This window comes from Cherax quadricarinatus, chromosome 100 (assembly GCF_038502225.1).
Source record: "Cherax quadricarinatus isolate ZL_2023a chromosome 100, ASM3850222v1, whole genome shotgun sequence".
Classification (NCBI taxonomy): Eukaryota; Metazoa; Arthropoda; class Malacostraca; order Decapoda; family Parastacidae; genus Cherax; species Cherax quadricarinatus.
In genome coordinates this window covers 6,584,660-6,601,962 of record NC_091391.1, presented here as the reverse complement: position 1 = coordinate 6,601,962, position 17,303 = coordinate 6,584,660, and the positions used below count along the sequence as shown (strand labels likewise).

Here is a 17,303-nt window from a genome sequence, read left to right as displayed (position 1 = left end):
TTACAAATACGACAATGCTTATAATCATAACCATAATTTTTAAGGTGGTGGAGGAGTAAGCCAGTGGAAGGCCTTGGTCAGATGACCAAAAGTTCCAGCTGTGGGTCATCATGTAACTAAAACGTGCATCAGGAAACACTAGTCCTGTTCCCTGACCAACCTTACCTAACCTACCCTACCAAAAGCTCCAGCTGTGGGTCTTCATATGACCAAGACCCACAACTGGAAACACTTGTCCTGTTTCCTTACAAGCCTTACCTAACCTAACCAACACACACACTTCTGAATAATTGAAATTGTCTTAATAGAGTGATCAATTACTATGTTCCATTCCAGGACCAGTACAAGAGCTATGGTAAAACTATAAGAAAGATGATAACAGACTGCCTGCAGAAAGATCCCACCAAGCGCCCCACTGCCTCGGAGCTCCTGAAACATCCATTTTTCAGAAAAGCCAAGGATAAGAAGTACTTGCAATCTGTATTATTGCAAGGGGGGCCTTCGATAGAGGAGAGAGTCGCCAAGGTAAGCCCTAAGATTGTTTCTGGAGGCCTAGGAGGCTTAGAAAGGTAAGTTATGTAAGTTGATTTGTCTTGTGAAAGAGTTTTGCTGTCCTTGTCATATTTTCCCATAACCTGAATGTGAGGTAAAAGGACACGTGTGCATCTAATGCGACATTTTATTATGGCAACATTTTGCCCTCCAGGAGTTTTGTCAAGCCATAACCTACATCCCATTGGTAAGTAAGACGTGCCACAGTTAGGTATCTTTATTCTGGAATAGGTACTTAACTGTTGCCCACGTCTTACTTATCAACCTGTCGGTACAGACGCTACCCTACTAATGAACATTAGAGTTACGAACGTTCGGGCATATGAACAAACATTCAGGCATACAAACAGACTGTATAGTATCAGTACATTACTGATACTGTACAGTATTGTCTTAAAGTTTTCAACGAACAATGGCACAGAGACAGAACAATAATAATGATAATATTAAAATCAATAATAATCGTAACAATAGAAAAATGGCAAAATAACGACTTAAGAACAGCTCAAGATAAAAACAGCCTTATGTAACTTGTTCGTAAGTTGGGGGTGTCTGTATCTTATACCATCTTAACATTGATCTATGTCCCGCGTCCTCTTACTTACCTAACATTGTCGGTAATTCTACCACCATTATTACAACCTGAATGTTGTTTATTTTATTCTTTGTTTTTCTGCTTGCAGGATGAACCCTTCTTAAGACGGAGGGTGAGTTTAGATTCCAATGAGATGATTAATATGTAATCATTCATTATTAAGATGGACCCTTTCCTCGGAACACCCTTAGATTTCCTCCTTCGGCAGGTGAAACCATGACTAAAGTATGATATGAAATTCAATTTTGTGTTGCGTTTTCTTTCTTTAAAAATATTTTCTTTGGTTATTGACAATTCTATCGTTTTTAAAATTGATATGTTATTCAGCTATTCATTTTTTTAATTTAGTCTCTGCTTGTACGTCATTCCTTTGTTTTTCTGGCCTCGTTTTCTGCTATATTCTTTTACCTGTCACACCGTAGGATGGCCCAGCGAAGGTCTTAGTTGAGTATTTATGTAGTTGCAAAAATTATTTTCTTAATTTCTCTATTACTCAGTTTATCTTTCCTCAGCAATTCAAGCATTTAGTTGCATTTATTTTTCTAACCTTCTCGTAGTTGTAAATCTCATATAAATTTCTTTATTTTTCATTTAGTTTCACTAAAGTGGAGGTTCCACTTTAATAAGTCTGTATTTTCACTTGCCTTGGGATCTGTGCTAAGTGAGCAGTCATTATTTTAGATCCTTGTTGCCATGGGTTACGTTAGAAAAAGTTAAGGGGCTTCTTCGCACAGCCGTTTTGACATAATCATTCTCCCCTAAACATAATTAAGATATTTTATGCTCGAAAGGAGGCGTGGGGATATTTGCTGTTTGGAGGGGTATGTGAACTGTCATATATGTGCTCCTCTGGCAAGACAGTGATGGACTGAGTGATGGTGAAAGTGATTCTTCTTTTTCTGGTCACCGTGCCTTGCCTCGGTGGAAGGCGGCCAGTTCATGGTTGTTTCATTCAGCCCACATACTGCTCAGTCTTCATCTTCAAACTGTTTTTCTATGCAACACTTGAACATTGTGTTGCATGTCCTCCTGTATTTCTTTTTCCATGATGTTTTTGTAAAGCCATTAAATTTTTCTTATCATATTTTTTATATTTGAAAATAATGGTTACTATATAAACCATCCTCGTAGTTCGAATGAGTGTTTTATTTTTATGTAATGTATATTTGCCACATTTGGTTTTTTTAACTTCATCTGGCAAAGCAAAGTGACTCAAAGAAGTGAACAAACTCAACATCATTCAATCACTGTTATACAAGAAGTGCTGAAATTGCAGTTCCAGTTTCTCTCCATCCAAATCATTCTCACTCATCCTTCAGAGTACAGGTACTGTACTTCCCACCTCCAGAACTGTAACATCCTCACCCATCCTTCAGAGTGCAGGTACTGTACTTCCCACCTCCAGAACTGTAACATCCTCACTCATCCTTCAGAGTACAGGTACTGTACTTCCCACCTCCAGAACTGTAACATCCTCACTCATCCTTCAGAGTACAGGTACTGTACTTCCCACCTCCAGAGCTGTAACATTCTCACTCATCCTTCAGAGTACAGGCACTGTACTTCCCACCTACAGAACTGTAACATCCTCACTCATCCTTCATAGTACAGGTACTGTACTTCCCACCTCCAGGACAGTAACATCCTCACCCATCCTTCATAGTACAGGTACTGTACTTCCCTCCTCCAGTACTGTAACATCCTCACTCATTATTCAGAGTACAGGTACTGTACTTCCCACCTCCAGAACTGTAGCATCCTCACTCATCCTTCAGAGTACAGGTACTGTACTTCCCACCTCCAGAACTGTAACATCCTCACTCATCCTTCAGAGTACAGGTACTGTACTTCCCACCTCCAGAACTGTAACATCCTCACTCATCCTTCAGAGTACAGGTACTGTACTTCCCACCTCCAGAACTGTAACATTCTCACTCATCCTTCAGAGTACAGGTACTGTACTTCCCACCTCCAGAACTGTAACATCCTCACTCATCCTTCAGAGTACAGGTACTGTACTTCCCACCTCCAGAACTGTAACATCCTCACTCATCCTTCAGAGTACAGGTACTGTACTTCCCACCTCCAGAACTGTAACATCCTCACTCATCCTTCAGAGTACAGGTACTGTACTTCCCACCTCCAGAACTGTAACATCCTCACTTATCCTTCAGAGTACAGGTACTGTACTTCCCACCTCCAGAACTGTAACATTCTCACTCATCCTTCAGAGTACAGGTACTGTACTTCCCACCTCCAGAACTGTAACATTCTCACTCATCCTTCAGAGTACAGGTACTGTACTTCCCACCTCCAGAACTGTAACATCCTCACTCATCCTTCAGAGTACAGGTACTGTACTTCCCACCTCCAGAGCTGTAACATTCTCACTCATCCTTCAGAGTACAGGCACTGTACTTCCCACCTACAGAACTGTAACATCCTCACCCATCCTTCATAGTACAGGTACTGTACTTCCCACCACCAGGACAGTAACATCCTCACTCATCCTTCAGAGTACAGGTACTGTACTTCCCACCTCCAGAGCTGTAACATCCTCACTCATCCTTCAGAGTACAGGTACTGTACTTCCCACCTCCAGAGCTGTAACATTCTCACTCATCCTTCAGAGTACAGGCACTGTACTTCCCACCTACAGAACTGTAACATCCTCACCCATCCTTCATAGTACAGGTACTGTACTTCCCACCTCCAGGACAGTAACATCCTCACTCATCCTTCAGAGTACAGGTACTGTACTTCCCACCTCCAGAGCTGTAACTTCCTCACTCATCCTTCAGAGTTTAGGTACTGTACTTCCCACCTCCAGAACTGTAACATCCTCACTCATCCTTCAGAGTACAGGTACTGCACTTCCCACCTCCAGAACTGTAACATTCTCACTCATCCTTCAGAGTACAGGTACTGTATTTCCCACCTCCAGAACTGTAACATCCTCACTCATCCTTCAGAGTACAGGTACTGTACTTCCCACCTCCAGAACTGTAACATCCTCACTCATCCTTCAGAGTACAGGTACTGTACTTCCCACCTCCAGAACTGTAACATTCTCACTCATCCTTCAGAGTACAGGTACTGTACTTCCCACCTCCAGAACTGTAACATTCTCACTCATCCTTCAGAGTACAGGTACTGTACTTCCCACCTCCAGAACTGTAACATTCTCACTCATCCTTCAGAGTACAGGTACTGTACTTCCCACCTCCAGAACTGTAACATTCTCACTCATCCTTCAGAGTACAGGTACTGTACTTCCCACCTCCAGAGCTGTAACATTCTCACTCATCCTTCAGAGTACAGGCACTGTACTTCCCACCTACAGAACTGTAACATCCTCACTCATCCTTCATAGTACAGGTACTGTACTTCCCACCTCCAGAACTGTAACATCCTCACTCATCCTTCAGAGTACAGGTACTGTACTTCCCACCTCCAGAACTGTAACACCCTCACTCATCCTTCAGTGTACAGGTACTGTACTTCCCACCTACAGAACTGTAACATCCTCACCCATCCTTCAGAGTACAGGCACTGTACTTCCCACCTCCAGAACTATAACATCCTCACTCATCCTTCAGAGTACAGGTACTGTACTTCCCACCTCCAGAGCTATAAGATCCTCACTCATCCTTCAGAGTACAGGTACTGTACTTCCCACCTCCAGAGCTATAAGATCCTCACTCATCCTTCAGAATACATGCGCTGTACTTCCCACCTCCAGAGCTATAAGATCCTCACTCATCCTTCAGAGTACAGGTACTGTACTTCCTACCTCCAGAACTATAACATCCTCCCTCATCCTTCAGAATACAGGCGCTGTACTTCCCACCTCCAGAACTATATCATCCTTCAGAATACAGGCGCTGTACTTCCCACCTCCAGAACTTCAAGCAAGGGCATACTTTCCTAATTATCTTTCATATATCTTGTTTTATCAATCATACTTCATAGGAATTCGATTTAACTTCGTATTCTTAAATGCCACAAAATTACTATTTTACAATCTACTCCTAACAGTTTTCTCTGATTCTTTACTGTGTGTTATGTATGTGTACAATACTAGAGAGTAATCTTATTCTAGATGTATGTGAAAGTCATGGAAAACCATTTATTGAATTACAAAGTTATAGTCTTGACTTCACAGCTAGTGTACTACACACTTCAGCTTCACCACTGTACAGGTCCGCCATCACAAATCCGGCAATCAGTTATTCGGCACTAATTTTGGCTAGCATAATTTCAAATTTCCAGGGTCGCCATACCAACCTGCTGGTACTGTTTGGTAGCGCTACTTGCTGCATAAGTCATTCTAATTTCTTTTTCTCCATTTGTTATAACCTACCTGCTTTTAGCCCTAGCCACGGTTCCAATGAATAAAAGAAATGCTTCTCGTTGTGTAAAGCACCTACACAGTACATTGGCTTTGAAGCCGCTGTCAGTTGTCATGAGCTCGGTCTCGTGATGCAGGAGAATATGCTTTATTATTACGCTAATATCAACACTACAGCTTATTGCCCATCACAATTGATCTGATATTACATAATAAACAATATAAATAACATAGAACATGTTAAATACTCCAGAATGAATAAAATCTGGCATAATACCAAGCAGTTCGATGGAGGTATGAAGAGGATATGGTATACAAATACCATTCTCCTATCCCTGTCTTGGGGCTTATATTAGAGAAAACGGAGTGTAGCACAGGGCTAACTGTGATATACACTCGTACTCCACCATGAACCTAAAATAAAAGAGTTATTTTCTCTATATAGATTATCACACATAGCAGCATATGTGTAGAGAACCTAGGATAACCCAAAAAAGCCAGACAACATGGCTTATTTCTAGTACCTGGCTTGGGTTAGCCATATGTGATTTTTGGTAAATACTCGATTCCCAGCCAGGGTAGAAACATTGGGCATGTTTCTTTATCCATAAGAAATAATGTAAATGCAATTAATCCGTTCCTGACACCCAGAAGTATTAAAAGAAAAAAAATTTTACACAAAATATAGATGTAGTACATAAACAATACAATGGGACATGATGAATGAAACATTAACAGCATAACACTTACCTTTATTGGAGATTCTTCTTACTGTATGGGAGACTGGAGGAGGAGGAGAGTGGATTGTTTCTAGTTTGGAAGGGGAATCCCCTTCCATCAACACCTCAGGTACCATTTGCTTTTCTGGGGTTACTTCTCTTCTCTGTTTCTTAATGCCACTAGGACCACCTTGAGAGTCACTGGAGTCCTGTCTCACCAAAAAAGTGTTCAGAGAGCTCTGTTTCTTGGCCCTAAAATGGGCCAAGACTCTGTCACTGTACAAGTTGCCGATATGGCTTGCAACAACCTTGTCAGGGTGATTTCTTCATAAATCTTTCCATCCTACCCTACATTTCAAAAATCTCCTTAATTTCTGAAGAAGGCAACTTCTTCCATCTCTCTTCCTCCTCCTCTGCAGCAAGATTCTGAGCTGCGATCTGTTGCTGTTCCTGCTGAAGCTCTTGCAGCTCCTCAGTGGTTAGCTCTTTGTTGTGGTCTTCCACCAACTTTTCCACATCCTCCAAACTCACATCCAACCCCATGGAACTCCCCAGTGCCACAATAGAGCTCACAACTGACATAGGCTCATCAGGGTCAGCTCCAAACCCTTCAAAATCCTTCTTGTGGACACATTCTGGCCACAATTTTCTCCAAGCAACAACAGCTTCCTTGATTTCCTTTTTCTTTGCCACGATGGAAGATATGGTTGTATGGGGTTTGTTATACATCCTGGCCAGTTCGGCCACACATACGCCACTTTCATATTGTTCAATGATGTTTTTCTTAAATTCAATCGTATTTCTCACCTTCTTTGCCAAAGGCTTGGAACTAGGAGCTTTCTTTGGAGCCATGGCAGTTTTTTAGCACTTGCAAGCACTAAAATGAATGGAATGTTATAAAATATTTCGTATGAACAAGTGAGGGGACCATCGCTCACTGGTAAATAATGGCACACTAGCTGGGAAGGGAGGGCGAGGCGGCTCAGAGCGTGAGTACGCGTCCCGGACGAAGGACGATTAGCGAGTCAACCGACCATTTGCGAGCCAATGTTTGGACGAAAATAACGTGACAATTTCCGAAAAGGACAACTATCAAGCCAGACGATTATTGAGGGACCACTGTAAATAAGTAAGTTTATTCAGGTATACACAAATACAGTTACATAGATTATCATACATAGCAGTGTATGTATAGAGAACCTAGGATAACTCAAAAAAGTCAGTGACTTTTTTCCAGTACCTGGCTTGGGCTTGCCATATATGATTTTTAGTAAAAAGTTTTTTCTCATTTGTTTGTTGGGCTATCTCATTGAAACTTGGGCAATGTATGATGGAAAGATGGTTCTTAACGTGCAACAAAAATAAAAAAGATGGACAATAAATAAAGAGAGTTCATTTCTCAGCCATTAGCCGCCTCTTTGCGGTATATTTTCGTGTGGTTTTTATGGTTGTATTCTCGTTTTTTTGGTCTCATTTGGTAGAATGGAAGATATACAGTGGTCCCTCATTGTTCGTAATTAATCCGTTCCTGGAGCTGTTACTATAAACGAAATTTACGATTTACAAATCATTTCCCCATAAGAAATAATGTAAATACAATTAATCCGTTCCTGACACCCAGAAGTATTAAAACAAAAAATTTTTTAACATGAAATATGCATGTAGTACATAAACAATACAATGGGAAATGATGAATGAAACATTAACAGCATAACACTTACCTTTATTGGAGATTCTTCTTAGTGTATGGGAGACTGGAGGAGGAGAGAGAGTGGATTGTTTATAGTTTGGAAGGGGAATCCCCTTCCATCAACACCTCAGGTACCATTTGCTTTTCTGGGGTTGCTTCTCTTCTCTGTTTCTTAATGCCACTAGGACCACCTTGAGAGTCACTGGAGTCCTGTCTCACAAAATAACTGTGGAGAGAGCTCTGTTTCTGGCGTCTCTTTAACACTTCCCTAAAATGGCCCAAGACTTTGTCACTGTACATGTTGCCAACCTGGCTTGCAACAACCTTGTTAGGGTGATGTTTCTCCATAAAGCTTTCCATCTTACCCTACATAGTAAAAATCTCTTTAATCTCTGAAGAAGGCACCTTCTTCCATCTCTCTTCCTCCTCCTCTGCAGCAAGATTCTGAGCTGCGATGTGTTGCTCTTCCTGCTGAAGCTTGCAGCTCCTCAGTGGTGAGCTCTTCATTGTGGTCTTCCACCAATTCTTCCACATCCTCCAAACTCACATCCAACCCCATGGAACTCCCCAGTGCCACAATTGATTTTACAACAGACATAGGCTCATTAGGGTCAGTCCCAAATTCTTCAAAATCCCTCTTGTCGACACAATCTGGCCACAATTTTCTCCAGGCAGAGTTCAAAGTCCTGGTAGTCACTCCCTCCCAAGCCATACCTATAAGGGTTATGCAGTGGAGGATGCTGAAGTGTTCTCTCCAAAATTCCCTTAGGGTCAAGTGAGTGTCTGTGGTCACAGTCAAGCACCTGTGAAACATTGCTTTTGTGTAGAGTTTTTTGAAGTTTGCAATAACCTGCTGGTCCATGGGTTGGAGGAGAGGAGTGGTATTCGGGGGCAAGAACTTTACTGTGATGAACCCAAACTCCTCGAAAATTAGGTCATCCAAGTTTGGAGGATGAGCAGGTGCATTGTCCATTACTAGCAGGCACTTGAGATCCAATTTCTTTTCCAGGAGATACTCCTTCACACTAGGGCCAAACACTTCATTGAACCACTCGACGAAAATTCCCCTCGTGACCCATGCCTTACTATTAGATTTCCAAAACACACACAATTTACTCTTCATAACATTGTTTTTCCTGAACACACTGGGATTTTCAGAATGGTACACTAGTAATGGCTTCACTTTGAAATCCCCACTAGCATTAGCACAGAACATTAGCGTTAGCGATGTCTTTCATAGGCTTGTGTCCTGGCAGTGCCTTTTCCTCTTGTGTAATGAAGGTCCTCTTTGGCATTTTCTTCCAAAAGAGGCGTGTTTCGTCACAATTGAACACTTGTTCAGGTTTCAGTCCTTCAGCCTCTATGTACTGGAATTCATGCACATATTTTTCAGCCGCCTTGTGGTCCGAACTGGCAGCCTCACCATGCCTTACTACACTGTGTATGCCAGTACAGTTCTTAAATCTCTCAAACCAGCCTTTGCTGGCCTTAAATTCACTCACTTCACCACTATTTGCAACAATTTCTTTACCAAATCTTCATGCAACTGCCTAGCCTTTTCACAAATAAACAAAGTCATAAGAGTGTCTCTTGCTAATTGTTTCTCATTTATCCACACCAATAATAACTTCTCAACCTCTTCCAGTACTGGTGATCTCATTTTTGTCAGCATAGTTACTCCCTTTGCAACAACAGCATCCTTTATTTCATTTTTCTTGGCCACTATGGAACATAAGGTTGTGTAGGGTTTCTTATACATCCTGGACAGTTCGGCCACACTTGTACCACTTTCATATTGTTCAGTGATGGTTTTCTTAAATTCAATCGTATTTCTCACCTTCTTTACCACAGGCTTGGCACTAGGAGCTTTCTTTGGAGCCATGGTAGCTTATTTAGTACTTGCAAGCACTAAAATAAATGGAATACAGTGGACCCCCGCATAACAATTACCTCCGAATGCGACCAATTATGTAAGTGTATTTATGTAAGTGCGTTTGTACGTGTATGTTTGGGGGTCTGAAATGGACTAATCTACTTCACAATATTCCTTTTGGGAACAAATTCGGTCAGTACTGGCACCTGAACATACTTCTGGAGTGAAAAAATATCGTTAACCGGGGGTCCACTGTATTATGAAATATTTCGCTGGAGCACGTGAGGGGACCTTCGCTCACTGGTAAACAATGCCAGACTGGCTGCCGCCCTGGCTCACGCCGTGGGTACGCGTCCCAGACGAACTACGACTCGCGAGTCAACCTATGAAAAGCGAGTCCATGTTTATACGAAAATACCTCTATGATTGGCGAATTTTACGATTGCCGGAACTACGAAAAGCGGGGGACCACTGTATTACAGAAATAGACATGATTTAGATTGCTTTCATGATGAAAAGTACCTTGAAATTGAGCTCAAAGTAGTGGAAATGTTCGATTTTTGCCGACGTTCAATGAATTTTGTGTAAGTCAAGTTGATTAATTTTATTAAGTGTATTCTAACCTAACCACACTGTAATCTGGCAAACTCAGTAATCTGGCACACTACAGGTCCTAATGATGCCAGATTTGTGATGGGGGACCTGTACTAGTGTTCACAGCATCACTAGTATACAACACACACACACTTCACAGCATCACCAATGTATTGCGCACACTTCGCATCATCATCATTCTACTGTACACACATCACAGCATCACCAATGTACCAGACACACTGATCCTTCACCACTACATTACATATTCTTGGCACAAAGCACAGATATACTGTATTTTGTTTATCTGAAAAATATTCTTGCTCATTCAGTGTTGTGACGTAACCCTCAACATTCAAGGATCTGGTCTGTACTGCCGTGTCCTTTTCCTACACCTCCCCATCTACGTCTTTCTTGATGCATTTAATAATGTTGACCATCACCCTTATGCTGTATGACTATTAAGCTTATACTAAATGGTTAGTACACTCATCCCACTTCCCACAGACTGTTACTCTTGTATTAGACGAGTCTGCTTGTTATTTTCCAAGTTTCCGAGTACTGGAGGGCCCCTCATGTACGGTTCCTTCTTTTCGGTGTTCTACATTTTCCTTGGCTTCCAATTGAGCCAGCGTTCATTATGATTATTTAAGACACATGTGTAGCTGTTGGGTATCTTTATCTGGCTGAAGAAGCCTACACAGTAGGTTTCTTCAGTCGGATACAGAGGCCTCAGGTGTAGTAGGGAAATAAAAACGTCATCACTCCGTCAACCTTAGAGAAATACCATATGATGTTGATGGACTGATTACATCTTCATTTCATTACTACACCTTCTGACTGTATTTGAAGAAGCCTACTTGTAGGCTTCAAGTGTAGCACATGTCTTAATCATTAACTTGTCAACATTTTATACTATTTTGAACGTAATTCATTATGTTGGCCCGCTGGTATTTGTCAGCGGTGGGTGGAACAACGGCTCAATTTAATGCCAACAAAAACATGGAACACCAAAAATAAGCGATGTATGCGCTGGCTGTCCTGTACAGTACTAGCAAGATGCATGATTACACTGGTGCTCTAACTCCTCTCAGCTCCTATAGTTTTATCTTAAGTCTCCAGAATGGATACAAAGGTATATGATAACTAACAATTGTGGAAAAAGACAAGCTAAATTCACTTAGGATCTATTGGAAATGTACACAAATAACCTGCACATAGGAGTGAGAAATTTTATGATAAGGTTACGATCTGACTTCGACCGTTGAGTAGTTAGTAGTCAAAGTCAGACCGAAATGTTATTACCGTATTTCGCAGCTTATAAGATTTGTTTTAGTTTCAGTGGCTTGGCATCGGACATAACTGGGAGAGCTACAGTCCACCCCACACCCCAAACTTATAGCTCCCGTCACTGACCTTCAGTTTATAGGATGCAGGCTGGTGTTTGGAGATTTTATGGGGAAAAGTGTCTAAAAAGCCGCGAAATACAGTATAAGGTTTCTCTTATGTGCAGTTTGTGTATTTTTCCTGTCACGGTGTTGTTCCTTTGTGTTCTTTATTTGAAATTTTTTGGTCCTGGAACCAAGGTCACTCCAACATTTGGTCGTGCTATGTTCACAGTGACCAAGGTCCCAGAACCAAAATGTTTTCCATGAATATGTGTATCTGTACGTATTGTGTTTTGTGTGTTTTTCCACAGCTAATCTACGAAATCAGTTTGATCTTGTGTATAATCAGACAGGTTTGAGGTGTTATTCACTGCATCGCATTACCTGCCTTACCTTTCTCTTATTGTTGAACTGTATTAAAATACAACACTGAATACAGGAATTTGGAATGCAAAGACTAGATGTATCAAATACTGTAGACCTATCGAAGGAGGAGAGAAACAAGCAATAATATACAGTACCATAATGTAGGAAAGTCAAAAAGAAAGCATAGTGATGAACTTAAGGAATAATAAAAGAAGACAAGAATATGCATAGTTCCTTTGTATAAAGGCAAAGGGGACAAAAGAGAGTGCAAAAATTATAGGAGGATAAGTCTGTTGAGTATACCTGGTAAAGTGTATGGTAGAGTTATTATTGAAAGAATTAAGAGTAAGATGGAGAATAGGATAGCAGATGAACAAGGAGGCTTTAGGAAAGGTAGGGGGTGTGTGGACCAAGTGTTTACAGTGAAACATATAAGTGAACAGTATTTAGATAAGGCTAAAGAGGTCTTTGTGGCATTTATGGATTTGGAAAAGGCGTATGACAGGGTGGATAGGGGGGCAATGTGGCGGATGTTGCAGGTGTATGGTGTAGGAGGTAGGTTACTGAAAGCAGTCAAGAGTTTTTACGAGGATAGTGAGGCTCAAGTTAGAGTATGTTGGAAAGAGGGAAATTATTTCCCAGTAAAAGTAGACCTTGGACAAGGATGTGTGATGTCACTGTGGTTGTTTAATATATTTATAGATGGGGTTGTAAGAGAAGTAAATGCGAGGGTCTTGGCAAGAGGCATGGAGTTAAAAGATAAAGAATCGCACATAAAGTGGGAGTTGTCACAGTTGCTCTTTGCTGATGACACTGTGCTCTTGGGAGATTCTGAAGAGAAGTTGCAGAGATTGGTGGATGAATTTGGTAGGGTGTGCAAAAGAAGAAAATTAAAAGTGAATACAGGAAAGAGTAAGGTTATGAGGATAACAAAAAGATTAGGTGATGAAAGATTGGATATCAGATTGGAGGGAGAGAGTATGGAGGAGGTGAATGTATTCAGATATTTGGGAGTGGACGTGTCAGCGGATGGGTCTATGAAAGATGAGGTGAATCATAGAATTGATGAGGGGAAAAGGGTGAGTGGTGCACTTAGGAGTCTGTGGAGACAAAGAACTTTGTCCTTGGAGGCAAGGAGGGGAATGTATGAGAGTATAGTTTTACCAACGCTCTTATGTGGGTGTGAAGCATGGGTGATGAATGTTGCAGCGAGGAGAAGGCTGGAGGCAGTGGAGATGTCATGTCTGAGGGCAATGTGTGGTGTGAATATAATGCAGAGAATTCGTAGTTTGGAAGTTAGGAGGAGGTGCGGGATTACCAAAACTGTTGTCCAGAGGGCTGAGGAAGGGTTGTTGAGGTGGTTCGGACATGTAGAGAGAATAGAGCGAAACAGAATGACTTCAAGAGTGTATCAGTCTGTAGTGGAAGGAAGGCGGGGTAGGGGTCGGCCTAGGAAAGGTTGGAGGGAGGGGGTAAAGGAGGTTTTGTGTGCGAGGGGCTTGGACTTCCAGCAGGCATGCGTGAGCGTGTTTGATAGGAGTGAATGGAGACAAATGGTTTTTAATACTTGACATGCTGTTGGAGTGTGAGCAAAGTAACATTTATGAAGGGGTTCAGGGAAACCGGCAGGCCCGACTTGAGTCCTGGAGATGGGAAGTACAGTGCCTGCACTCTGAAGGAGGGGTGTTAATGTTGCAGTTTAAAAACTGTAGTGTAAAGCACCCTTCTGGCAAGACAGTGATGGAGTGAATGATGGTGAAAGTTTTTCTTTTTCGGGCCACCCTGCCTTGGTGGGAATCGGCCAGTGTGATAATAAATATATAATAACAAGAGTGGAACTCACTTGTGGAATGGTTTAGCAGGACATAGAACAGAGATAAATTGTAGCAAATCAGATTCATATTCTTTGTTTATATCATAATAATGTTTGTACAGAGATGGTGACATTTAGGTGTGCATCCAGAATGACTCTTAATATGCAGAGCATTTCGGGGAAACTTAAGACTAATAAGGCAATAACTAATTGATTGCTTATACATTAGGGCTCCACTTACATGGCAGGTTGCATTCCAGGCTACCGTCGGAGAGCGGACATTGCTGGAAAGCAGAATGCCATTTTTTCCCCTTATAAATGCATATAAATGCCAGATAACAAGTTTACACTAACATATATTAAGTTAGCGGTAAAACTAGGCATTAAAAACAAAAAGTAAATTACACACACAGTACACCCATTACTTACCTTAAAATATTTGTAGTCTTAATAGAATTATCAAAGCTTATTGCTTGGGTAGTGTTTATTCTGTTGGTGGGTTGGATTTGTGAAGGACCTGCCAAGTGTGGGCCAGCGGGGGCCTACTGCAGTGTTCCTCCTCTCTTATGATCTTATGTCGGTGAATGGAACAGTCTGCCTAGTATGATTGTAAGATAATATGAACATAAGAAAGGAGGAACACTGGAGTGGGCCTGCTGACCCGTACTGGGTGGGTCCTTCAAGATCCATCACATTAGCAGAATATTTTCCCAGCTCAGTTTTCAATGCTACCCAAACAATGAGTGTGCAAGTCCCACTGAGATCCAGCCCCTTCCACTCGTGTATTTGTCCAGCCCAGGTTTTAAATTACCCAAGGTTTTAGCACGTGAGTAAACAGAATTATCAAAGCTGAAACCTTGGGTAGTTTCAGATTTGGGTTGGATGGGTACACGAGTGAGAGGTGTTGGATTTGAGTGGGACTTGCACGTGAGTAGGTAGAATTGTCAACGCTAATTGCTTGGGTACCGTTTATTCTACAGTGTTCCTCCTTTCTTATGTTCTTGTTGCTTGGGTAGCGTTGAAAGTTTGGGTGGGCATACGTTCTGCTAGTGGGATGGATTGTGGGGGACCTGCGTAATGTGGGCCAGCGGGCCTGCTGAATATCAAAATGGCGTACGGTGCCGACAGGCTGGTGGGTGGGACACATGGGCAACAGTTAAGAACATAAGAATGGAGGAACACTGCAGAAGGCCTACTGGCCCATGCAAGGCAAGTCCTTATCAAAAGCGACCTCTACCAAAAGCTACCCAAGTTGGGCAACTTTGTTCTGAAACGTTTTGCCTGCACAGTGGGCTTCTTCGGTCAAGTACAGAAGGTGGGCAGGAGCGGTGGATGTGTGAAGATGATGTAATCGGTCCACCCTTTGAGTCGTAGATTTGAGGTTGTTGGTCTCTCGGCCTGGAGTGGAGTTCTGTTCCGTGGTCTGAAACGATCTGAAGAAATAAGCGAGACTTGTACTGTCGGAGGGAGAGGTGTGGGCTGGTGGAAGAGAGAATGTAGTCACTGAGGGGTCACGTACCTCTTAGATCGGACGATTCTCACTTGAAGGGGTTGTCCCGGGTGTCTTCTCTTCTGTGCCGGGATGCCTTTGTGTTGCGGCGTCTGGTGGAGTGAATGGCAAAATGGTGTATAATGCCAACAGGTTGGCAGTTGGGCGGAACGTTTCGAAATAATGTTGCCTAACTGTTGCCCATGTGTCTTACTTAAGACAAGGACCTGCCTTGTATGGGCCAGTAGGCCTTCTGCAGAGTTCCTCCATTCTTATGTTCTTAATGTAGGATGAGAGGCAAGTAGTATTTATTGTAAGAAGTCTGGTGTTGGAGGTATGGTAGCCAGCCAGGCCACCCCACCCATATGTAATATACTATGACATTTAAGGCACCTCAGGGCAATAAAATGCACGTACAGTACATTCATTGATTACCTTCAAATATTGGTAGTCTTAATGTAGGGTGAGAGGTGAGTAAATGGGGTAAAACGAATAAATGAGAGAGAGAGAGCGAGTAAATGAGAGAGGAGAGAGACGTGTAGTATGTAAACAAGTAGACGAATGTGTCTGGTTTTGGTTGATACACATTCATCTATACCTAACATCTCATATTTATGTTAATTTGTTCTACTGTGGGGTGTATTTATCATGTTCATATGTTACATAGTGTCTTTATTAGATAATTTTAAAAAAAATCTCTTATGTGGATTAATGAAAATATTTATATTAACATATACAATATTTACAGTAAGCATATATGCACCTGGAGAAGAGAGAAGTGAAGAGGAGAGAGAGAGATTTTGGGAAATGTTGAGTGAGTGTGTGGGGAATTTTGAACCAAGTGTGAGAGTAATGGTGGTTGGGGATTTCAATGCTAAAGTGGGCAAAAATGTTGTGGAGGGTGTAGTAGGTAAATTTTGGGTGCCAGGGGTAAATGTAAATGGGGAGCCTATAATTGAGCTATGTGTAGAAAGAAATTTGGTAATAAGTAATACATATTTTATGAAAAAGAGGATAAATAAATATACAAGGTAATGAAAGTAGTTTGTTAGATTATGTATTGGTGGATAAAAGGTTGATGGGTAGGCTCCAGGATGTACACGTTTATAGAGGGACAACTGATATATCGGATCATTATTTAGTTGTAGCTACAGTTAGAGTAAGAGGTAGATGGGAAAAGAGGAAAATGGCAACAACAAGTAAGAGGGAGGTGAAAGTGTATAAACTAAGGGAGGAGGAAGTTCGAGTGAGATATAAGCGACTATTGGCAGAAAGGTGGGCTAGTGCAAAGATGATTAGTGGGGGTGTTGAAGAGGGTTGGAATAGTTTTAAAAATGCAGTACTAGAATGTGGGGCAGAAGTTTGTGGTTATAGGAGGGTGGGGGCAGGAGGAAAGAGGAGTGATTGGTGGAATGATGAAGTAAAGGGTGTGATAAAAGAGAAAAAGTTAGCTTATGAGAGGTTTTTACAAAGCAGAAGTGTTATAAGAAGAGTAGAGTATATGGAGAGTAAAAGAAAGGTGAAGAAAGTGGTGAGAGAGTGCAAAACGAGAGCAGATGAGAGTGGGAGAGGCACTGTCAAGAAATTTTAATGAAAATAAGAAAAAAATTTGGAGTGAGTTAAACAAGTTAAGAAAGCCTAGGGAACAAATGGATTTGTCAGTTAAAAACAGAGTAGGGGAGTTAGTAGATGGGGAGATGGAGGTACAGTATTGGGTAGATGGTGGGAATATTTTCAGGAACTTTTAAATGTCGATGAAGAAATGGAGGCGGTAATTTCATGCACTGACCAGGGAGGTATAACATCTTTTAGAAGTGAAGAAGAGCAGGATGTGAGTGTGGGGGAGGTGCGTGAGGCATTACGTAAAATGAAA

At 41.7% G+C, this 17,303-nt stretch overlaps 1 protein-coding gene across 4 annotated transcripts in view; it reads left to right on the top strand.

Moving 5' to 3' along the window:
* fray (oxidative stress responsive kinase frayed) overlaps positions 1–17,303 on the top strand; it is a 124,988-nt gene that overhangs the window by 78,451 nt on the left and 29,234 nt on the right. For 2 of the 4 annotated variants that reach the window (XM_070079624.1, XM_070079623.1), the window contains exons 8-9: positions 337–525; positions 1,236–1,259. In XM_070079624.1, coding sequence (XP_069935725.1) covers positions 337–525; positions 1,236–1,259 — 213 coding nt within the window. The remainder of the gene's footprint in view (positions 1–336; positions 526–1,235; positions 1,260–17,303) is intronic. The other 2 variants (XM_070079627.1, XM_070079626.1) reach the window with 1 other exon arrangement.